The 24,884-nt window shown below is 37.0% G+C and overlaps 3 protein-coding genes across 3 annotated transcripts; 2 read left to right on the top strand and 1 right to left on the bottom strand.

The window, feature by feature from the left end:
- The first annotated feature begins 2,693 nt into the window (after positions 1-2,693).
- LOC124645282 lies at positions 2,694-7,445 on the top strand. Its single transcript, XM_047185081.1, has 3 exons — positions 2,694-2,711; positions 3,268-3,320; positions 7,112-7,445. The coding sequence occupies exons 1-3, from the start codon at positions 2,694-2,696 to the stop codon at positions 7,443-7,445; spliced, it is 405 nt and encodes a 134-aa protein (XP_047041037.1).
- Positions 7,446-12,625: 5,180 nt separating this feature from the next.
- On the top strand, positions 12,626-14,154 carry LOC124645506 (midnolin homolog). The gene is made up of 2 exons (XM_047185324.1): positions 12,626-12,705; positions 13,116-14,154. The coding sequence occupies exons 1-2, from the start codon at positions 12,626-12,628 to the stop codon at positions 14,152-14,154; spliced, it is 1,119 nt and encodes a 372-aa protein (XP_047041280.1).
- Positions 14,155-20,003: 5,849 nt separating this feature from the next.
- On the bottom strand, positions 20,004-23,908 carry LOC124645222. Its single transcript, XM_047185008.1, has 3 exons — positions 23,848-23,908; positions 21,310-21,541; positions 20,004-20,555 (listed from the first exon to the last, which is right to left on the bottom strand). Exons 1-3 carry the CDS (start codon positions 23,863-23,865, stop codon positions 20,404-20,406), a joined length of 402 nt encoding a protein of 133 aa, XP_047040964.1. The 5' UTR covers positions 23,866-23,908; the 3' UTR covers positions 20,004-20,403.
- Between the last annotated feature and the right edge of the window lie 976 nt (positions 23,909-24,884).

Here is a 24,884-nt window from a genome sequence, read left to right on the forward strand (position 1 = left end):
AAGACCTTTAAGACATAATTAGTTATTTTCAATCAGATTTCTGAATGATGACTATAAAATGTTGTATATAAATAACTTTTACAAGGTACTGGCCTACTATTTTAGTTATATTATAAAATAAAAAATATTAACTATTTTGACTCTCACGAAATTACCATAACTATGATTGTTCTAAACTGAACGGTTGGCGCGAAACTCACTTTTTATCTATACAGCATTTGTACGGAACCCTCGGTGCGCGAGTCCGACTCGCACTTGGCCGGTTTATTTTTTTATAGTTTTATTTAGATTCGGTTTCATTTTATCCTGGATTAAATCGTTCAAATGGTTTAGGTTCACGTAATTATTCTTAATATTTGATTTATTTTCACTCAATAATCTTCATCTGCAATCACTGTAGGTAGGTACATTTAATAAGAGGCAATACGCGTGCATACGTTTCCAATTCCATGTAGGTCTAAATCTTACGGATTACTGGACTTAGTCAATCACGGACACCATTTCTGTTAATAAATAAATATATTCCCAGAAGTAAAATTTGTGCCATTGTTAGGTTTTATACCAGATCCAATCCTACACTATTTAAAAGCTATTAAAAGCTAGCTTTGAAAAAGCTTTTACTCTTAAATGTCTTTCTTAATTAGGGCTGCCATCTCGAATTTCGCCAAACCCGGACAAAGATTAAAAAAAAACCCGGACATTTGACGTAAATCGCATTTTTTCCCCGGACGGGTACTCTTACACCGAATGAGGTTAGTGTTTTGTATCATAATGCCGATAAATACGGAAATACAGTTAGGTGCTTTCTTACATGAAAAGTGTCCGGGTTTTCCCCGGACGCTTTTTGAAAACCCGCCCTGACGTCCCCCGGACGGGGTCAAAACGAGGACAAATCCGGGGAAACCCGGACGGATGGCAGCCCTATTCTTAATTCATGTGGAATGTAGGTAAGTCTTTCGTCAACTTGTCATCATAGACTAGTATTTCACTTTCAAGTTAATCGTCACATCTCTGGAGCTGGCCTAACACAGTACCGATGACAATGTTAGAAATAATTTGCTCAGCTCTCATCAGTTTCACTAGCTCCGTACTTAATGAGACGACGCTGATATTCTAAAATAATGCCTGTATTGTATTGTAATTGTTAGCTTGGACGCTCGATGTTATCATGTTTTTGTTCTACCATTTTCATTGATGGGAGAAAACATTAATGATGCAAAATTATTATTTTAAGTTGTGCTTTCAATTAATTATTCTAGATTTGTAGGGATTGCATAAGATTTCATTTCTAAAAATAAAATATTTATAGGTTAATACTAAATCAAGTAGACAGACTGCCTTGGTAGGCTGTGTCCTCTAGGGCTAGCCGCTAGACTCTTTCAAAATACTCGATGCGATCCTGAAAAGCAAAGCAAAGAGCAATCAATCGAAGGAACTCTTACGTGGTTGTCGGTAAGTTTCCAATTTCACGTTACGATAGCCCTCCGATGTCAATCTGTCCCAACGATAACTTAAGAAATATCATTTTCTTCGCTATAATTCGATATTTATTCAAAGCAATCGGTTGCAAGTTATTCAGCATGAAACAGGTTTATGTAAGCTAATTGTCTAATTTGGATTTCTGCGGTGGTTTACTTCGTTTATTGGTAAATAGTTGTAAACAATAAGCAGTGATGCGGCAACCGTGGTTGAGTTCAATTAATTTTGAATTTCCTTGATCTGTATCTGTGACGGCTTTATTAAAATATAGCTTTACGTTTTCATTACGGCATTAGATCCGACATGCTTCGTGCCACTTTTAGCTGACCTTGACGAAAAAATTTGCAGTTGTTCAAAAGTGCGTCCTTTGTAAGCGACGAAATAGCTTAGCCCTCGCAAAGACCATAAAAATGATCGTTATATGTAATCACAAACATAGCCTCGTCTTGTTTTACCTGCGTTATTATAAAGGGCTGCAAGATTTCAGGTTTCACAGCCTTCCCATTGATGTATCAGAAGATAAGGGCTTCGTTGATGTGATCTGGCCCTGTGAGCTTAGCTCATGATACGCTACCATTAAAGATTAAGAATTTAAACACAAATACTAACCTTCTTTATAATTAACCCGATCAAGCATATACTTGACCATTCGAATATTGATGTTCCTTCCCACTTCTAAACTTCTTAAATCTTCCGTTCCTTTTGTTAGTCAGAGGTGGTTACAACTTAGCAATGCCTAAAGGTCATCGTTAGTACTCAGGAGTGCAAGACGTTCTAAACGCAGCGTCATATATTAGGTTTTCGTCAGTAAGTATACACAATTCTTGTAACTCAGTTAACGACCAACAGTAATATGGCAGTGAATGAAGCTGGAGGGGTTGGATGTTTCCAGACTAATAGTAGAGAGAGTCAGCATGCAACAGAGCTTCTGAAATAATCGGTTATCGTAGACATACTCGCACTTGGTGTTAATGTATGCCATATATAAGTATTGATAGGCGCATCGGCATTCATTGCTAGTTTGTTGTTAGACTCGGGCGCATCGTATTGAAGTGGGAAAGTGCAAATTTTCCGTAAGTGTGCAAAAGCGTCGCACGCGCCATTGAGCGACTTAGATTCACACGCTCATCTCTCCGCGAGATTTTTTGCGACAAACAACACATGTTCGATTGCTGTGCTTTTCACTACATTGTTATACAACAATAGATACGATTATGGATTGTAGAAGTGCGGTAAGTTTTTGTTCGCCTGATGAGAACGTTTGTCAATTTGCATGTCACTCTTTATATAGCTTGTTTTAAAACTTTATCGACTAATTAGTCATCAGATGTTGTTCTGCTGTCTCCCACGTTTCTTTTATTAATTAGTATTGATTTATTAGCTGTTAAATTGAGGAATAACTTAATTTTATTATCTGTGCGTATGATGCAGCCTTTGCTATTTTTATTATCTCATGCTTTATCTGTTGATATGTCATCATAAGTTCATCTTTCTAAGAACTTTTTTCTTATTTGTAAGGTCATAATCTTAAGCAATCAGGAGAGGCTTGCTGCGAACTTTTCTACCTTCAATAATATACCCATATTCACAAATTAGTAAGTGTGAATATGCAGTGTGAATGGTAATAAGTGTAGATACTAGATATTATACAATGCAAATATATTCATATACAGATATGGAGGGCAAGTGCATCATTATCATATAATAAAAGCTCTTGTGTCAGAAATAACCAATAGTTGAATTTGACTAATGTTTCAGCTTAACTTGTAGTGACGCTTTTCTTTCCAGATCCTTCTTTGCTTGGCCGCATTGTTGGCGTTTTTGTTAGTGAGTACTGAAGGGTGAGTTGAATTGTAACTATTAATTTACTTCTAAAGTTATCTCACAATAAATAGTCTCTGTTAGCTATATAGGTACTTTATTTAGAAGTAGTAACTTTTTGAACAGCCGAAAATCGATCTCAGTGGCGTGCACTTGGAGAGGCCTATGTCCAGCAGTGGACTGCCATAAGCTGATGATGATGATGAACTTTTTGAAGTTCTATTTAAACCAAAGTTCCATAGATACTGTACCTACAGGTACTTTTTTTCAAAAATTATAAACATTATATTTCATATAAATTAGCTAGCTATAGTTCGGCCATTCAGAGAATGCGTTCCTGACACGTCGCGATTGAACTGACGACGTAACTACATTCATTGATTATTGATATAATAATGTTGTTTTAATGCTCCTCAATTGTTAAAACGGTAAACAACCAGCAAAAATATTTTTATCGTAACTGCAACGCCATTGCAAAGTTACGTCGTCAGTTCAATCGCGACGTGTCAGGAACGCATTCTCTGAATGGCCGAACTATAGTTACTAGTTTATCCATTGGCTCTCAATGGAGAAATGTTATAGGTATTTGGTTATTTTTAAAAACATCTTCCGATCTGCGGAACCATACCAGAGCGAACATTTTCGCGTGTGATAAGAGTAGGTAGTGAGACAGTGTGTAATTTCACATGGTGTCCGGTTTTAAAGCTAGATTTAACTTGACTTTACTATAACGTTGTTCCGGTACTTTGTTTGTTCGAGATAGTATCGCGTTAAAGTATAGCAATTACGCATGTTTCCATCCTTTCTCTTGCTTCTTCCTGAAAGTACTTAGTGAAACAGATGCACCTATTTATAGTATGTTATTTTTTCTGTCATATCGGAGGAGCTCGTGGCCAATGCCCTTTTTCACCTAACAAATATTCAAAAGGGATCTCCCAAGAGAATTTAGGGAACGCTTAATAAGAATTTCGTTTTCACCAAAGTTTAAGTGTCCCTTATAACCTTTATTATTCTAAGTGACACTTAGTTAGGAAAACGTTAAGAGATTGTTGGTGAAAACCGGCATAAGTCACGTGAATGGGTGAACATGCATCTTATTAAAAAGACTTCCTCCTGAGTTTTGGAAGGCACATTAAATTGGGGGATCCCGGCTGTAAAAAAAATGCACTCTGATAGTACTTTTGTCATGTCCATTAAAATATATAATAAACTACCGGAAAAAATAAGAAATTTAAATAAAAATACCATTTTTACCAATAAACTAAAAGATTTCCTTATACGCAAATGCTACTATAGTATAAACGAATATCTAAATGAGAAATAAAAAATACACATCTACATACATAATTATATAAACAAATAAAAAAAAATACAAACCGTCCCATTAGAAAACCTAATATATAATATAAAAAAAAAAACTTCAAACTACTAACTACACTAATAATGATAATACATAGAATATAAACACACAGTGCTCTTCCTCCTCTCTCCTACTATTGTTTGCTGTGCCCGACAGGGTCCATAATTGTGACTAATATCTATAACCTACCAACAACCTGTAATACATTATGGTATGCAATAAAGAATTGAGAATTGAGAATTGAGAATTTGAACATCTTTTTCGGTCGTTACGGTTAATCAAAAGCCAGAAAGTCTGACAACCAATCTTACCTAAGAAGCTAGTAGTCTCATAAACTTTTGTAAGCAATAAATCAAAAGCAAACATAATCTTATGTAATGGAAAAGAAGAATTCAAGACCATCAGTAGGTAACATTAATACACGTATGGTCACAAAATGAAATAAAACTTTGATTGATGGAAATCTGCTCGCTTTTCACATTCAATGACAGCGTTACCACGTCATTATCTAGATAAGTTTTTCTGATACACGCTTGAAGATCATTACTTGATGACGTACGATATGTAATGGTGTATTTATAAATATACCGATTGGCTATGAAATACGAATTGATGATGACAAATGGTAAAGGAAATATCTTTGAGAAAAATGGCATCCAAATCAGTCCATCCGTTTAAGGCGTCTTTTAACAGAAAGACACAATACTACCTACCTACACACAGCAGTCTAACATAATACTCCTCTTTTCGCGTCGGAGATTAAGAAGTCTTAAATCGCCAATCCATCTTGAGCAAGCATAGTTACACAGGTGGTGATTAACTCTCACTCCTTCTCTGTATGAGAAGAAGTCAGCGCCCTGCAGTAGGACAGCAAAAAGACTGACGATGAAACCTAACTAGCTAAAAAAATAACTAGCAGATGATGGGAATTTGAGAACCCTGAATTTTTAATACTGAAAATTTTAATTAAAACATTTTACTTTTCCTCATAAATTTTAATAAAACTCTCAACAAACAATAGCGATAAAACCAAATTGATTGAAATGTATAACAGGAAACGTTGCACAATTGCACTCACGCGCATCGCAGTAGGAAACTCCCGAAATAACTGGCCTATGACGGAACCGCGGTATAAACAATATATGTAGGTAAACTTAAACACTGCTATCGAAACACTATAACTTCAGGTTCGTCATGTGTGTTGTCTCTGGGCGTAAGGGACCAAGCATCCTTGTCGGGGCTGCGGGATTGTTCGAAAGAGTTACCGCGGCCTTACATAAACGGCCTAAGAAGGAACATGATGGGTTATAGTCTGACACTTCCTCACGCTTCTCATCAACAGCGGGAGGGGTCCTGCCCCAATTGCCAGCCTCACCTACCCATGGTGAATCTTGCTGAAATCTAAAGAGGCTGGCCTTGGCAGTGGAAATTTTAAATCTTTAACGAAAAAAATGTTGTCTCTCTGTATTGCATATATGTACATATATGCTTTTTTACATATAGATAAGCAATGGGCGTTAATCACCTCGCATGCTCGGGGCGGAATTCCGAGTTCAAACTTTAATTCTAGGTTTTCAAAGATGTTTTCCATCACTATTAGCGATTGGTGTTCAAGACGCATTCAGAAAAGCATATCCATATTTAAAAAAGTTACATTTTTACTTGTCTGATCTCAAATCGTACCCTCATACCCGAGCCCGTACCTATAAGAGAGACTACCGTACTACCCGTACCTATGTACAAGTAAGGCCATTACGACTATACCTAACTATTACTTCAATTGCATTATTTTGCCAAGAACAAGTGACAAACGATGACAGACTACCTTGTTACCGTAATAAGGTAGTTGACGTGATATAAGCATACCGTATGACACGCGTTATATTTTATAACAATGTCTGCATGTAACTACGAATTTATAGCACAGTTATACTGTGTTATTATTTAGTTTCTAATGACGTGTTGACTTCATTTTCCAGTTTTTTGAGTGGCAGTTGAATGAGTTGTCTATTATACAAAAACCAGCCAAGTGCGAATAGGACTCTCGCATGAAGGGTTCCGTACTCGATAAAACGCCAAAAAGACATTTGCTGTAAGGGAGTCCTCTGAAATAATTGTTTTATTCTAGTCTTCAGTATTTGTTGTAACAGAGGCAACAATAGTACATCATCTGTAAAAAATTCAACTGCCTAACTATCACGGCAGCCTGGTCCCATTATGCCCTTAATTAAGCCCTTTATGTACAGAACCCTAAAAAGGCAGAGTCGATTCGAGTACCTCCCCTTTTCCGGTATTTGATTCTAACGACTTCTGATAGCCGTACTTTGAGCATACTTGCTGCCAAAACATTAGAATTTGAAAAACTTACAACTTATTATAAACAGCTAACAACAACAAACTTATTTTCTACAACTTTTTATAAACAAACAACTATCTATATCCCATCAACAGGCGCAACAAGAAGGTTGTCATCCACGTGCCGTACAAAGTGAAGAAGATAAAGCATACACACACAGTTTATAAGACGATTCACCATCACCACACCCATCGGGAACCCCACATGGAACAGGCGCTTGCAGTCGAGGAACACGAACATTTCCACCACCACCACCTACACGACGACTTGCCAATAGGACAACACAGCCAACCAGTCCCCGGGATTGGGATCCCGGAGTTCCTACCCGACGTCCTGTTAGACGTCCCGCTTGAGATCCCGGACGTCCCATCGCACGAGATTCCGGGTTTGCCTAAACGTCACATCGTTCCTCTCTATAGAAGGAATTAGGTTAGTATGCTGTAGTTTTTGCCACTTGTGTTAGTTATCATACGTTTTTTATATGAAATCATCAAATCATCCCTCTCCCTGTGGGTTGGCAGCTTGAGGCAGTGTCAGACTCCTACTGACTAAAACCCATCATGTTTCTTCTTAAGCCCCTTATGTACCAGGGCCGCTCTCAGGACTCTTTCGAACAATCCCGCGGCCCCAGTAGTCATCATACCTCAGTTTTTGGCATAAATAATTACAATTCAATGATGACACTTTTCCCTTTAGAATTATGGCGAGTATTTCTCTCATTCTTACATCTTGCATGACTTTCGCTATAAAACTAGTTAAATATTGTTTTGAATTGATTTTTCATTTTTTTTTTCTTGCAGGTTAAATATCGCCCTTGCTTTCATGGGATGCTGCAAGCCATAAAATTATACAAAAATGCTAAAGTTCTATAATATTTCAAGTCTTCATTGGCAATTGTAATAATAATACCGAAAAAAATTTCATATCAAGTAGTTTTCTTTACATTTTCTTCAATGTGATTGTAATGTAACTTAATTAGAACTTAAAGCATTATAAATTAGCGGGTAGATTAAGATGAACCTAAAAGTATTGTACAAATAAATATTAACTATCAAAGTTATAGTAGGTGGAACCTTCACTAAGCTACGTTAACTTAAGACTGATTAATTCACTTACATATCGACTGATACAGCCTACGCAAATACTTAAACCAACTTCAAAGTCAGTTATAAAACGACATAACCGTAGATTTTTTTTCCCAAAAGCTGATGATCTATGCTTGTGTATGTAAATATAGGTACATGCACATTATCTTTGTATGCGTAAACTCGGGACTACGGGAACGCTTGGTCGAGTAATGTCGAGTCGCCAAGTCAGACAAAGACATTGTGCATGACACGTTTATAAACACAAGTATGGGTCACCGGCTTTCGGAAGGTAAAACATTCTACACCCAAAATGGGCTATCGTGTTCAAGTAAAGAGAGGTTTAAGTATTTCTGTTAGTCTAGTGTGTAATAATTAATATTCTATGTTGATCTCTCTGCAATGCTCCTGTAATTTATTCTTAGCATAGTAGTAGGGGAGGCCTAGAAGGGATTTCGGGATTTACTCAAGCGCGGCAGATTAGTATATAGGGAGGTACCTATTACCCCATTTAACACCTCCACCAAATATAAGCCCTGTATATGCAGCCGCGTGTCTAGAATAAAGGATCAGATTAGTAAAAAAAAAATTATCATCTGACATTCTCCAGCGCGTCAGATTAAGATAGGGTAAGTTAGTTATATGCTAAAAAGTGTATATTCCACTAATCTGACAATTTGCGATTCACGATAAGAAGTAGGAAGGTTACAAACTTGTAAAAAAAAAACGTCATCTTGACTTTCTCGAGCGCGGCTATTTTTTTTTTTATTTTGAAGGGAGTAATTCAACGTTCACGAAAAATATAAAATCTGACGATTCCCGTAAACCGAAGTAAGGAAAATTAATCGATAAAGTTTAAAGCGTGCAGCTACGTGATGCTGGTATTCTCCTCCCAAGTTTCTATTCCTCTCTCTCTTTTTTCAATTCAATTCATTTGCAGTAAGTGTTAGTACATTTTGGGTCTTAAATAATCTACACTAATATTATAAAGCTGAAGAGTTTTTTTGTTTGAACTCGCTAATCTCAGGAAGTTACTGGTCATGGTATGCAGATATATTGTTTTTAACGAAGACGATTCATTTTATTGGATACTTTTGTTAAATACGTGTGCCGTCCAGTTGCATTGTTTGCCTATCGTGATACCGAGAAATGCCGTTTCGTATGCTTCGCCTTTTTTATACAGGTCGTGGTGGCCTAGTCATCCGGTTAACATTGGCTCTACTCTGCATAACGTGGTTCACAAATTACGCGCGTAGTGTCGCTTCATCAATGAAAGCAACTGCTATCTCTTTCTATCTGTTCTGCAAGAGTGGCAACGCGCAACTCTACTGGATGATTTTAAACTAATAAATTAAGTCAAAATACGTATTTTTTTTGTATGAAAATAGCTGGGAAAAAGGCTGGGCAGATTATTTAGATATTAGATTTATCTATGGGTATTAAATTGAATAAAATTAGTTTTTGTAAGATTTACGCGTAGATTATTTCCGTCAAGCCATGTTATTATAGATTCTATTGTATTGTTTATGACACATGTCATTATAATTAAATGTAATTTATTAAATTATAGAAATGTATGTAATGTATGAGCAGATTGATACACTCCGCTAATAGCAATGTCATATATATCATTGTATGTGCCTTCTTATCGAGAACAACCTTTATTATAACAGCTTTGTTGAAATGTTTGTCCGTTCTGAGATATAGATCAAAAAGTGTGTAAAAGTTGATAGTACTTAGAAGACATACTCGTAGTAGCACTTAGATATTCCTTTAAAAACTTGAGATATCAATGGATTATTTAGTTTTAACTTTTACACACTTTTTGATCTATATCTCAGGACGGGCAAACGTCAACAAAGCTGTCATATTAAAGGTTGTTCTAGATAAAAAGGCCTATACAATGATATGTATGACATTGCTATTGGTGGAGTGTACGAGGTTCCGTATATTTGTGTCCATTGTCCTTTATGTTTTTCATACTTATTTGCTTATAAATAAAAGTTTTGTACTTCAAAGAATAGGTATATACTGGTTTATTTACTTGCAATTTTTTCAGGTCTTCAATTTGTTAAAAGGTTTGCAAAAAAACTTTCCATTGTCACATTAAGCGAATTCCTCCAGATAATCGTCAGATTATAAGATGATTACGTTAAGGGTACATAAATGAACCATATATATCTTAATCTGACGCGCTCGAGTATTTCAAAATGGCGATTTTTTTTTGCAATTTCAAGTAATGGCCACGAGTTTAGGTCACGTCTAAATCGTCAGATTATTGCATAAGAGCCTTCGTTTTGGTTCACTTAACACCCCTTTTGATAATCTGACGCGCTCGATAAAATTATTTTTTTTCCCATTTTTAACCCTTACCTACTACCACCCCCACCATGGAAACAGTCAGATTAATATACGTATGTTTTCAAAATGACGTAGGACGTGCATGCTATTAATATCTGACGCGCTCGAGTATGTCCATATAACTGTTTTTTTTTACATTTTTGAAAGTTTATAGCTGCTCCACCCACCGATGAAAGTGTGTGTATGTCAGGACATTTTTTTCTTCTTATCATCTAAGCTTCGCAATCTAATAGGTCTCATTGACGCTCGAGTCACTCCCGATTTAGCACTCTCGCCTCCCCTACTATAGATTTAGTTAGTATCTAGCTACTTTATTTTCGTTCACTTTAGAAAACCTTTAATACTTATTACATATGTAGGTACCTGTGTAGGATATAATATTAAAAAAATAATAATTTCATTTTTATATTCAGTTTTTGGTAAGCTATGCAAAGAGACATTATTGCTCTTTATTTAACCATTTTCAAACGTAGATACACTTTATTACCAAACACGTACTCCTAAACCAGAAGCTCTATGTTAAAAAGCTCTACTTATGGTACTTGTATATTTGTTTTTAAGAAAAGCTTTTTTAATTTATTGCACAAGTGTTGGTTTCAAAAGTTATGTACTTACTAAGTTATTAATTAAGGTAAAAGGTTGTTATTTAAATAAAAAATATCATAAGGTGACTTTGGTTTATTTTTTATTAACTTTACCTTTACCTTCATATCCTAATTTCAAATCAAATCAAATCAAATCAAAACGTTTATTCGCGTTCGTGACGCACACACAAAAACGAATACATATAAAAGCTCACAAAAATAAAACAAAACAGGAATGAAAACGAAAAAAAAGAGAATGGGAAAAGGAAAATATGCGTCACGATCACGCGAAATGGCCCTCGCTCAGCATATGCAGCGACCCTATGCGAGACAGAGTTGCGGCGCTGGTTTTCAGCGATGGCCAACACTAACATGTGACGTCAATCGGTGTGTAACCTTCCTTTGTGGTTTGTTGGGTTTCCGGATTTCAAAATCCGGAAACCCAACTTCAAAATCCAGGACGTACCTTGTAATTTTAGTATGCTCAGACATGGGCTCTCTCAATAACATTTCATTTAATTTTGATATCACGATTTTTATCCTGATTTATTGTATAGTTACTCATCGGAGTAGTAGAAAAGCTTCTTGGACTATTTACTTGATAATTCATCATGATAATCTGCCATCTTCTGGACGTATGTACTTAGCACATGCGCGCCACGCACTATTTTTCTGGAATGGAATTCTAAAGACTATTGAGCAAGAACTTATAAAACTTAACAAACACAAAAAGCTTTGGTCAATACCACAAAATCAATAAATTCAATCGTAACGAGTGATTAAATTTTAATGGGCTCACTCTAAAGAGTTATTTATGATCCCGATCTGACCCTAACATGTTTTATTTATTGGACGCCAAGCGCCACCCCGCACTTATAGAAATAACTAATCGATGTAATCGACCTTACTCTTCAAAGCTTTTATTTTTATTGAGTTCATTCAACGGAAGACTCAGATTTGTATTGAATGAGCAATGAATTCAAACCTATTATGTAAGTGATAGCCGAGCACATTCCATCTTAACTGGGTTATCCAGAAGTTGAACTGAAACGAACAGCTGTAGTATTCGGAGCCCTCGTAACTGTGTTACAGCATCTACCTTGCGGTCGGAAAGAATGCGACGTTTGGAACGGTAGTGAAATAGTTATTACACACAGCGACAACAAAAAAACGCAGCCTTATTTCCGGGCCCGCGAAAAGAACTTTGCATCGATGGAAATTAGAGCGAAAATCGTCCCTCGCGCGTGGCCACTATGTCTTGCGGGCCGCTTCGCCGACAATGCAATGGTTGTCTTTTTGTTGATATTACGGGTTTATTTAAGTGAAATTGGATAAATGGTCATCTCGCGATGTTGCGCTACTCAATCCGGTGCGGCGTGGTGTCGGTGCGGTGCTGCCTCGTGATGCTCGCTCCACTGCTCTAAAATAAGAATAAAACTCGGGTAGGAAAGAAAGTATTGATTGTGATGTAAAACAAAATGTGAACGTAGGTCTGTTCCGTTAGTGTTATTAGTTGAGCTGAACTGGTGACTGCGTGTTGTGGACAGTTGTCGTGTCTGTGGGAGGTCGTGTCGCTGCCATGGACGTAGCCAAGTACCTGACTGTGCTAGTTGTGTTGTGCCTGGAGGGCGGTGAAACTGGAGGCGGAGGGAAACACCAGTAAGGATGCACATATTAATATGATGATGCTGTTGTTAAATTAAAGCTCGCTTCCCAGAAGTTCTGATTCCCTAAAACTTAGAAGCAATAAATAAATCCCTTGCTTTTTATCGGTGGCAAAATTAGCTTATTCAGCTTGAAGATGTATTTTTAATCTTTTTCAGTCCTGATCCCATTAGACTAAAGCCATGTTCTTCAGCTTTGGTCTTGAATAATAATGTTAAAATAATGCGAATTATAAATGCCCTGCGACTGTACTCAATGTTTCTTGCATATACTTAATTTGATGTGGGTAGTGGCGACTGTTATGAGCGAATTATTTATATATTACTATATATTATTTACTACTCCTTATATGTACTATCGGTTAAAATTATTTAGGTCTCAAACATAATTAACCTTTTTTTCAGTGACCACGTGCGAATACACATACCGGAGTTCATTCATCATGACCACCATAAGAAAGTGATCACTATTCACCATCACCATCACAAGCCAAAGAAAGAGCATCATCATCATCACCACCATCACCACAAGCCGCAGATTCCCCACGGCCATCATTATCATCATCATCATAAGAAGGTTCATACGAAGACTCATACGGAGTCTAAAGGGGGGAAGCATCATCATGCTAAACATGGTCACCATGGTCATCACGGTCATCACGGTCATCATGGACATCACGGTCATCATGGACACGGTCATCACCACGATGCGCCCGTCGTGCCAAGTTTCAGCTACACGCCCAGCGCAATTCCCTCCTACGAGGATGACTACTCTCCTTCATATTCACCGTCATATTCCCCACCAGTGCCTGCATATGGAGGCATCCCGAGCACAGACTACTCTTCCCCTCAGGTGCCCCGTGTACACGGAGTAACCCACACGGTTAAACAAGTTAAAGTGTTCGACTCGCTTCCTGGCGCCCTCCCTAACAAAGGCGTCGGCCATGGTTACGAGGTGACCGAAGAAGGCGAGGAAGATGACGATGTGTTCACGACTGTAAACCAACTCCAGAACAGATTCCCAGCGACGTTCGGTTATGTTCGCAGTGCGGCCGCTCAGCCGACGAATGATCCATACGCAGAATTGAATGCTCAAGATGCACTGCCGACAAACTTTGCATCAGCACCGGCGCCTACTATAGGGCTATCGAGTGGCATAGAGAGTTTCGCGGGAACTGTGCAGAGCGATCCGTTCGCCTCTTCTGCCCCAACTCAGACTATAAGCCTGCCTAGTGCTGAGCCCTCAGCTGAGTTCCCAGTGTCCTTCCAAGGAGAAAGTTTCGACGGTCAACTGAACTCTTTTGCGGGATCAGATGGTAAAGACGGAGCATTTATATCGAATGAAGAAAATACTTTGTCCGAAGATACCCCAGTATCCTTCACGAGAGAGGCGGGCATACAACAGACTACCAATACTGGTAATGTTGAAACCCTCGTATATTAGATTCCTAGAAGATAGAATTTGTGATGTGAAGTCGTGATAAGTTACCGTACCAGTTTTTATGGACAATGTCTGTATTTAAAATGTTATTTTAATTATACTTAAGTTAAAAGTGTAAGTGCAAACTATAAGTTCAAATACGTAATGTTGTATAGTTGTTTGAATGAGTTTGGCTTTATCGTAACAGTTTAAAAATCCAAGATGCTAAGTAGGTTTTCATAAAACTTATTGAGCATAACTTAACCTACAAATATGTCACGATAACTTGCTGTAAAAATTACATCTTTTAAAATTGAAGAAATAGTTCCGTAAATAAAAAATACATTCAATTGGTCAATTCTGTCAAATTCAATCAAAAATTGTTTTGTAAATTAAATAGATTCGGTATAATTAACTAGGTTTCGTCACAATGTTTTGAGGAAAAGTATGTTTTATTGTTATTAGATAAGGTGCTGTAACTAGCTTATTACTGAAAGCTCTTATGTCATCAAACTACTTACATTGCTATTTACTACAGCCCAAATAGTAAACGACAACGGCCAACAATTCGTCTCGCCCTAGATCCGGAATTGCGCAACTCTTCGAAAAAACGTTTAAAGTGTCAACGTAACTGTAACGGAATAATTTAATAAGAAAAAATAAGCATTCTTTACTTAGGCTGTTGCGTAACCAATGAGAAATCATTCAGTTGTTGTGTTCAGGAAATATTCAATCGAATTCCTATACGTAAAGTATCGAAACGTTATTATGTATGGAGCGTTCAGTCAAACTTATCGAACAAGAGCTGACTCAATCTTATTGACAATCTGAATACTATTGATCCAGATTTATAGGTATTGATTGATTGAACTTCTGAAATTGTAGGTCCCGGCTGTCATTGAACATCCTTGGCAGTCGTTACGGGTAGTCAGAAGCCAGTAAGTCTGACACCAGTCTAACCAAGGGGTATCGGGTTGCCCGGGTAACTGGGTTGAGGAGGTCAGATAGGCAGTCGCTTCTTGTAAAGCACTGGCACTCAGCTGAATCCGGTTAGACTGGAAGCCGACCCCAACATAGTTTGGGAAAAGGCTCGGAGGAGGAGGATTGATTGAACTTCTGACACGCATTTTCTTTAAGGAATCGATAAGGAGGTTCATCAGCTTACAAATAATTTTACTTTTGTTAAGATATTTTACTAATGTTGTCATAATTTTGATTTTGTAACCCCTCCTAATATACCAATGAACATTAGTTGTAGGTGTTTTGTGTTTTCTATTGTTATTCATGTTATTGTTGTTATTTTTTATTAATTGTTGTTGTTGTTTTTTAATAAAAATCAATAAAGTTGTTTTGACTTATTTATTAACAAAAAATATCTCAAACATAAGATAGCACTCTTGGTAGATACAATATTTAATTTTGACATAGCTATTTCACATAGTGAGAGAATCAAATTCTATTTGGGCTTTAAAACTTGTTGTGTCTTTAAAGAAATCTCAAGATATATGACCTAGTTACAACTTAGAACACACACTCACTTAGTTTTTCTACACACAACCTTCCCGAATTGTACACGTAGATAGAAAATCAGCTCAGAAGTAACAAACAATCATAGTAAAACTTATAGTATAGTATGCCCTTGCCAAGAAGCAATTATTTCCTTCGACGAAAAAATCCAAGAGTACTTAATACAAAGAAAGGCAATGACTGAGAAAGAGATTTTAGTTAGAATTGTCAACGAGTTTTCTCACGAAGCAAGGGAATGGGAAACTCGGAGAAATTGCTACAAAAAGCAAGTCGGACTTTTCCTATCTAAATGAATAAGCTAGAAGTAAGTATTAAAAAGCTGATGGCTATAAAGAGCTGTATGAAATGTTAAGTGGTGCTCTTGATATTTCAGATGGCATAGGATTAACAAAACAATTTTGCGAAAATATAACGTATAAATAATACTAAAATAATAACAACTAACAATCAAATGCAAAAACAAGAAATAACTAAGGAAAAACATGCGCCCCACTTGCACCATGCTGCTTGCTACTACCCTTTGCGAGATAGAGTTCTGATGCAGATTTTCAACCATAGCCGACGCTCAGGAGGTAGGTAACGTCAAGGTACTGGTGATGCTCAGTTGTTCTGCAGCCAATCATTAGGGTTCCGTACCCAAAGGGTAAAACGGTTACGGTGTTTTCGCTCCTCCGTCCGTCCGTCTGTCACCAGGCTGTATCTTATGAACCGTGATAGTTAGAGAGTTGAAATTTTCACAGATGATGTATTTCTGTTGCCGCTATAACAACAAATACTGAAAACTAGAATTAAATAAATAATTTTGGGGCCTTCCATACAACAAACGTGTTTTTTTGCTCATTTTAAATAATGGTACGGAACCCTTCATGCGCGAGTCCATATCGCACTTGGCCGGTTTTTTTATTTTATTTATTTAAAATATTCATCAATGGCCCGTAGATAAAAACCCTTCAAAACTAGCATACCTATATATTTTTGACTAGAGCTTTCCAAAGTTTTTACAAGAGTCAGATTTGTGCCCCGATGCATATAAAAGTTCTGTTGGATAAGGTTATCGTTGCAACCGATGTGTCTAATTAAGGTTCATGTCACTGTTTGTTGTCATCAGACACAAGATATATGTAGATATATAGATATATACATTATGTTCTACACTTATAATTCGCCATATTAATATCTGAAAGTAATGATTAAACTTTTTAATGCAGAAAACTTATTAATTCAATATATTATTAGCCATAAAACAATCAATTCTCAAAAATGGCTATTACCTTTGAAAACTCAGAACTCTGATTGCGAAGGCATTTTAGTTTCTTATTACTAGTAGTTCCTGTCGCTACGGCCAGAGAACTACTTACCTAGGGCTGCCATCTCGAATTTCGCCAAACCCGGACAAAGATTAAAAAAAACCCGGACATTTGACGTAAATCGCATTTTTTCCCCGGACGGGTACTCTTACACCGAATGAGGTTAGTGTTTTGTATCATAATGCCGATAAATACGGAAATACAGTTAGGTGCTTTCTTACATGAAAAGTGTCCGGGTTTTCCCCGGACGCTTTTTGAAAACCCGCCCGGACGTCCCCCGGACGGGGTCAAAACGAGGACAAATCCGGGGAAACCCGGACGGATGGCAGCCCTATACTTACCGCACCCAGATAAAAAGTGGCCTATGTCCTTTCTTACGCTTTAAGCGCATTGAACTATGGGTCAACAATAGATTATCTGTATTTGTAGACTATAATCTGGGGTGGTGGGGTCCAGTGGGAAAATACAAATATGAGTACTGCTTCTTCCTAGGTTCCTGAAGACATTGACCAGCAATATCCACATCGTGCTTTTTCTTTGAAGTGGAAAAATATTTGTAGTCCTCACCTACATCAAAATGAAGAAAGTTATAGGATGAAAAGATGAAAATGCTGATGCACAGAATAAACTCAGAATTGCTAGTTCTGTGTGAAGGCTCCGTGGTCGGAGACTATCTTATCATTGGCAGTCGTTACGGGTAATCAGAAGTTAGAAAGTTTCTAACTAATCTTACCAAAGGTTATCGTGTCACTGTGTTATTTTGTACACATGACCTAGTTTTTAGGGTTCCGTACCCAACGGGTAAAACGGGACCCTATTGTTTTCGCTCCTCTGTCCGTCCGTCCGTCCGTCTGTCACCAGGCTGTATCTCATTAACCGTGATAGTAAGAGAGCTGAAATTTTCAGAGGTGATGTATTTCTGTTGCCGCTATAACAACAAATACTGAAAACTAGAATAAAATAAATATTTTGGATTTTTTTTGCTAATTTTTGCTCTGGTACGGAACCCTTCGTGAGCGAGTCCGACTCGCACTTGGCCGGTTTTTTTTTTTAACTTGATTTTACATAGACTTAGGGACATCAGAGCTTACTGACCTTATTACCTACTGCTTAATTCTTTACCAAAACTGATCCCGAAGCAAATTCAATCATAGATTTCTGCATATGATGATTCTAGCTGTTATGCACGTTATTTGAAACAGTAGAGTTATAAATTAATTATTTAAACAGTTGAAGTAACTATTATTTTTGAAATAACTCTTACTCCAGCATATCAGCTCTTCATTTTTCTCTTTCTCTTCTTTATCTTTTTTCACGTCCAGCCTTTAATCTATAAGTAAGGCCACACCTAATAATTTTGTATTTTTGAATTCAGCCGTTTGACGCCACACGAATGTGTTACAGCTTGTGTCCATATATTGTTTGACTATTATGAAGCTTTGTTTGCTTGTCCGAAGTTGGCTACTAGTCAATGGCAAGAAAGGAGATGGCCAAAAAAACACCCAGAGTCGACAGAAACTTCATATGTACGATTGGATTCAGTATAATGTAAGGATTAAAAAAAGTATTTCATTTCATCTAAAAACCATGGGGTTCTCTTTTTATAACCTTTTTTCGATCATGATTTTAGTTCACAGAAAAGTTTACTTTTACTGTTTCATGTTCATTAGAAGTTGAATGCAGACTCGTGATTGGACCGTTTTGCATCGCTAAGTCATTTGTTACATTTGACAATGTCACATGGCGCGATTTTCAAAGACAATTTTTAAAAAGACGTTTCATAGCCAGTTGTGAAGGTTGCATATAACTGCAAAACCTCTCCAAGTAAGTAAGGTCGGTGCTTTCGTGTTTGGAGTTGTTAAATATAAGACCTTTTAATCACCAGGCAATCTCAGTAACTATGGGGATATTACTTTTGGCTAGTATAATCTTAGTGTACATACATTTGTTTTTATGTTCCTTGATGTAAATGATCTTTAAAATCAATATAAATTCAACGACCTATTTTTGTGAAAATATGATATAGCTCCTATATCCCATGGATTTCAGGCTGGAGTTTTTGGCACCATCAAAGGTCTATCATAATGAACCTATTGGTAAGCATTTCATTGCTGTCGATTCTGGGTTTTTTTACTTTGAAAATTTGGCCATCTCCTTTGGCCTGAATTCTCTATAAGATCTCTGAATTAATGTCCAAAGAGTCAAAATAATTGATTTCAAAAATTAAAAGTTGTTAGTCACAAACTGTACCTCTGTTGATGATTGACCAACAATATAACAATAGGTTTAACATTCGTTTACGAATTGTCATCTAATTAATAGAAAAATCGAAATGATATTTATTAATTGTATGTCGATTTGAATTTATATTTTACGCCTTCACATATACTACGTATCCGGATAGGCCTATTACTATTATATACACACGCATATTTTTATATTTTGTTTTTTTACACAAATTATCATAAAGTCTGAATTATTTAAGAAGAAGATCGTATTATTTAAAATTTAAGTCATTAGATAAAAAGAATCTTAGGTCGAATTATCGTTTTCATTATAACTTGTAATCTCTTGCTCATCATGAAAGTACACTACACTGCATGCCTAATGCAACGCGTGGCGTTGTATAATCAAGAGCATTAAACAAATAAAATATAAAAATATCACGCAGACATGCAACTTCCGTCTCGCAACACGGAGGAGAGCGCAACACATTCACACTCACACATAGACAACCATATTTGAAGGTTCCGTAACTAAATCTACGCAAGAAAAAAAAACAAAATCTATCTGTTACGTCTCCGCATCCAGACGCGGAAAATCACAAAACGAACAAAGCTGTGCTATGCTAGAAAGTTTACTGTCACTGTTTGTTTTTTGCAGCGAATACCGACGGCTTGGGTTCATTTTGCTCTTTCAAATTTTATGCTTCTAATGCGTATTAAAAATATACCATCGGAACAATTAACTAAAGATGAAAAAGCGACCGCACATGTATGAAACAAAGGTGAAAATAATACACTCGTCAAAATACAAGTATTTTAAATTAACAACAGATATAATATTATTAACAAATTCCCGTTTAAAACCGGGAGGATTCACAACAACAGTTCCTTAATGATAACTTATAGATAACACAAACAGACGGACTTCACGGTTACAGTCAAACTGTAAAGCTACATACAATACATTCAAGACAAACCTTCACAACGATGTAAATATAATGAGGCTAATTATATCACTGGGCCCTTTGAGTATTATTGTAAGAAACCAACGTGCTGTGATTGTAAAAATTTGTACTGAAAGCAAAATGTTGTTTTGTACTCCAAATCGAATTGTTGCACGCTAATTTCCCAGTGATTTGCTAAGCTACTTCACTGCTAATGCCATGTTACACCTTAAAGCTATGCTATGTACAGTTTTATTTGTATCTTGAGGCTCAGTATCCTCCGTGGCCTCCTTCGGAGCCGTAGGACTCTTCCTCACCGCCAGAAGAGAGAGCGTAGCCCGTGTGGTCACCACCTTCGAAGCTGACGGGAGCCTCACCGTAACTACCGTCGTGAGTTTCCTCCGCCGCTCCCCAACCGTGTCCTGAAATTACAACATCAGCATTTGTTACATTCATGTCGGAGTAATTATTACAACATTAGCGATTTTAGATAGAGCTCCAATTGTATATAATGACACCTGCGTTTATTACGAACATTAAGTCGTAATATCTAAGTCGTGCATCAATGTGTTTTACTTTCAATGTACTTTTGATAGATATTATGAGTTATGTTCTCTAGTTTTATTTTTCCTGCTCTACAGTTAGAGTTAGGATTCAAAATAGATCATTATCTATTTTAATCTAAAACTTTTTTTCTGGGAAGTTCCAAGCTTTTCTGGTTCATTTCTACTGCTTTATTTACGCTATAAGCTTCTATTTATCTGATTATGTACCTACTTCAAACTCTGAAAGTGAAGCCTGCTTAGTTAGATTTTCGTGAATCGTTACAGGCATATGTATTACTAGCTTCTGCCAGCGGTTTCACCCGCATCCCATGGGAACCTCTGCCTTCCTCGATAAATGGGCTATCTAACACCGAAAGAATTGTTCAAATTGGACCAGTAGTTCCTGAGATTAGCGCGTTCAAACAAACAAACAAACTCTTCAGCTTTATAATATTAGTATAGATGTACATTAAGGTGACAATATACGACTCAACCAGTTTATCTTTTAGGAGGTTTAGAAGTGCTCAAACATTCGTACAAGAACTATTACATTTCTCCCTCATGTAAAGCTGGTCTAAGACGAAATTCTAAGCTTCAGTTTAGACGAACTATATCTTGTTGTCACGCTCACCTCCTCCGAAATGTGGCGCAGGCTTAGGTTCTCCGTAAGTGTATCCCAAAACCTCGTAGTGGTCATCACCACCACCGCCGCCGCTCTTGTGATGAATGTGCTTGACGATGGTGTGTTTGTGATGATGATGTTTCACGAACAAAGGCACGTGGATGATGACCTTCTTGTGGCCGCCGCCGCCGCCGCCCGCCGCGATCAACGCCGTCAGCTCTGCCATGCAGACTAACACAACCTGGAAGGTGAGAATAGGTTCTTTAGAAATAACAAACTCAAACTCTTCACTACATAGTATAAAACATCATATTTTCTGTCACTATGTCCCTTTCATCATCCTCCGAGCCTTTTTCCCAATCATGTTGGGGTCGGCTTCCAGTCTAACCGGATTCAGCTGAGTACCAGTGCTTTACAAGAAGCGACTGCCTATCTGACCTCCTCAACCCAGTTACCCGGGCAACCCGATACCCCTTGGTTAGACTGGTGTCAGACTTACTGGCTTCTGACTACCCGTAACGACTGCCAAGGATGTTTAATGACAGCCGGGACCTACAGTTTAACGTGCCATCCGAAACACAGTCAATGGTGTCTAAGATATACTTAGAAAGTACATACAAACTTGGAAAAGTTGCATTGGTACTTGCCTGACCTGGGATCGAACCCGCGCCCTCATACTTGAGAGGTTGGTCTTTTACCCACTAGGCCACCACGACTTTTTTACTATGTCCCTTTATACGCTTAAATCTTTAAGACTATGCAACGGATTTTGGAGCGGTTTTTTTAATAGATAAAGTGAATCCACATGTATAATAACATCCATTGAATTGTGGGGAAATACCCATATTCTGTGCGAAGCCGGACCGGGTCGTTGTTACTTTATATGATTTGCCTAGTTTTTTCGCTGTCATTGGGGTTAGCATCCAGTATAAGAAGGCATCCGTGTATCAGTGTTTTACATGAAGCCGCCGATCTCAAACGCATACATCTAATTCGATCACTGGATTCAATTTCTGATTCTGAGTGCTATATTAAACTTATGAGCAAAAAAGTACCTACGGGAAGCGTAAGGGACTTCGTGAAACAGCTTTTTCATATTTTTTAGACGACATTTCCTACCTAATTTTATAAAAAAAGCATATTTGTTTAAGTTTTTGTTTTCATCATGATTTTGATCCCTATATTTATAAGTTTGAATATTTTTAGTTCATTTATTATCTCACACATTAGGTCACGATACAGAAGATAATTAAGTCCTACTCTTTCAAAATGGTTGGTCATTTTCTCTACCATCAAAACGCGCAACTTTTTTAAACAGCAATCAAGACAACTTTCGGTTAAGCAGATAATACCAAATCGACACTAACCACCTAAACATTTTTCTTATAACTTCAAAAAAACTTTATTCGTTAACAACGTTTACTACTTTTGCTACAAAATTGCTACGCCGAACTACGAAAAATGTCACTTACGTCAATACGCGTTTTAAACAATTCATAGACTACGTATGTGTTAGTGAACAAGCAAGTACTATGTTAACACGTCAAGTGCTTCGCTGCTCACCATAAATATTAGTATCTCTGTAGAAAGTTCACTCGGAAGGAAAAACACACGGAAACGGAAAAGTAATCGCAAAGGCAAGCATTAGTAGATTTCGCTAGGCGTCAGGGCATGGCTTCAACACAACAAATATAGCTATTTACCATTGTTTTAACAAAACAAGAACATCATAACAAGGTACTGCAAATAACCGATAAATAAATAATAACTTAAATTAAGAAAAAAAAGCCTTGAATAGAACGTGACATTCGAGACGACTTTCTAAACTCTCCGGGTATCAGTTGTACGTACCTACTACTGACTAACAATGAAAATGTCTCCCTCTCTGTGCAAAATACAATTACGTGTCTATTTGGTATCACTGCTGAGCAAAAGTTTCATTATTTGTATCAAGAAAAGTCCATTATTTACGTACGAACGTTACTTTTTTGCTTGACGCGTTTCGTTCACAAACATGTAAGCATTATGTAGTTAACCAAAAAATGCAAAATTAATTTTCACATAATTTAAAACCATGTTTATTTTCTGAACAAGGTCGTAACAATAGATGTGAAATTACCGCGATGACGTGAAGAGAAATTGTGTCAAAGTTTTAATTAGATATCGACAGTTTTCTGTATTGTCCATGAATGAAGCAATGTTCTTGATTGGATCGCAATCTCTGCCAACTTCCGTTATATTTTAATCTTTTTTGTTTGTTGTGACATTGTTACTACTGTTGCTGTAAATAGGTATGCAATTAGGCTAGTTTATATTTCGCACTTTTAGTATTACTGAAAGAACTTGTATTTATGCTACAATTATACTATAATGTTCACTATACAATTTGATTTATGTTTGGTATTCATTTTCAGGCTCAGAAAAGCTATACTTCCTAATTTGACGGTAACTGATGTCCGCCTAACATGTGGCAACTTCACATAATATTCCTTTAGATGGCTGTAATGTATGTAATGTTTATAGATATATGAATGAATATGAACTCACCAGAAGACGGGCAGACATGGTGTAAGAAGATAGAGCGGTGAGTGACCGAACGCGGGTGCAGGCAGTTGGTGTGTGATAAAGAAATTTAAACAAAACTTCCTTTTATATCGCAACGTGGTCGCGTTTCGCGACACTACCTCTCGGCGGCGTCGATCTAATGCGCGCACCGAGTCACACAAATCAATTTCAACCCTATCACCACTAAACAGAACGCATTATACCATAATAAAATTCTTCTAACAAAAACTGCACTGTTGCAATCAATTTTAAGCTCGAATATTGACTTGGAAGGTTCATATTTGCGTAGATCATTTTCTTGGCGAATATATCTTCAGAACTGTATCATTACAGTGAAAAGACAGTTTACTTGGTAGTAGTAGAGTGGAAATTCGTTTGTGGTTCGGAGATAATACGACAACAATGATGAGCGGTAGGTACTTGTGTATCAGGTGCGAGTCGTCGAGAATCTAATTGGTTGACGACTGTATTCTCATCGTGTATATAGGCCAGTGGTGTTCAGGCAATAAATAAGCCACCAATATAGGAGTTTGTTTTATTGAAAAGCCCGTTATAAAGGATAATTTATGAAGGCATTGCGCCCGCGGTGTAAAGCGCGCTCGGGAACAGAAAAAGTTTATTGCTTTATATGCCCTCTAGTCATGTTTCAACCATGTTTGATTGCCTTTTTCTCAGAATGGTCGTATCTACAGTCTAATCAATAGCGTTGAATACGGAAATATTATGAATTTTATCCGAAATCTGGCTGTTTATCTAGAATTAAGATTTTATGACTTTAAATATAAATGTAATGTCATAAACCGCTTGCGTTTAATTAATTTTGATAATTAATAGCTGTGGGTTGAATTTAATTCAGAAACGTGTTTTTTGAACAATCTACTTTTATACAATTTAGAAGTTTAATGTGTAATAAGTAAATTAGAGATTTCATTCCTCTTTTTAGTTTGATTGATGCCAAGAACTAAGTTTCGCATTATTTTGATATGTTTTTTTTTTATCATCTGGCCCACGCTGTTGTT

Source organism: Helicoverpa zea, chromosome 31, assembly GCF_022581195.2.
Source record: "Helicoverpa zea isolate HzStark_Cry1AcR chromosome 31, ilHelZeax1.1, whole genome shotgun sequence".
Classification (NCBI taxonomy): domain Eukaryota; kingdom Metazoa; phylum Arthropoda; class Insecta; order Lepidoptera; family Noctuidae; genus Helicoverpa; species Helicoverpa zea.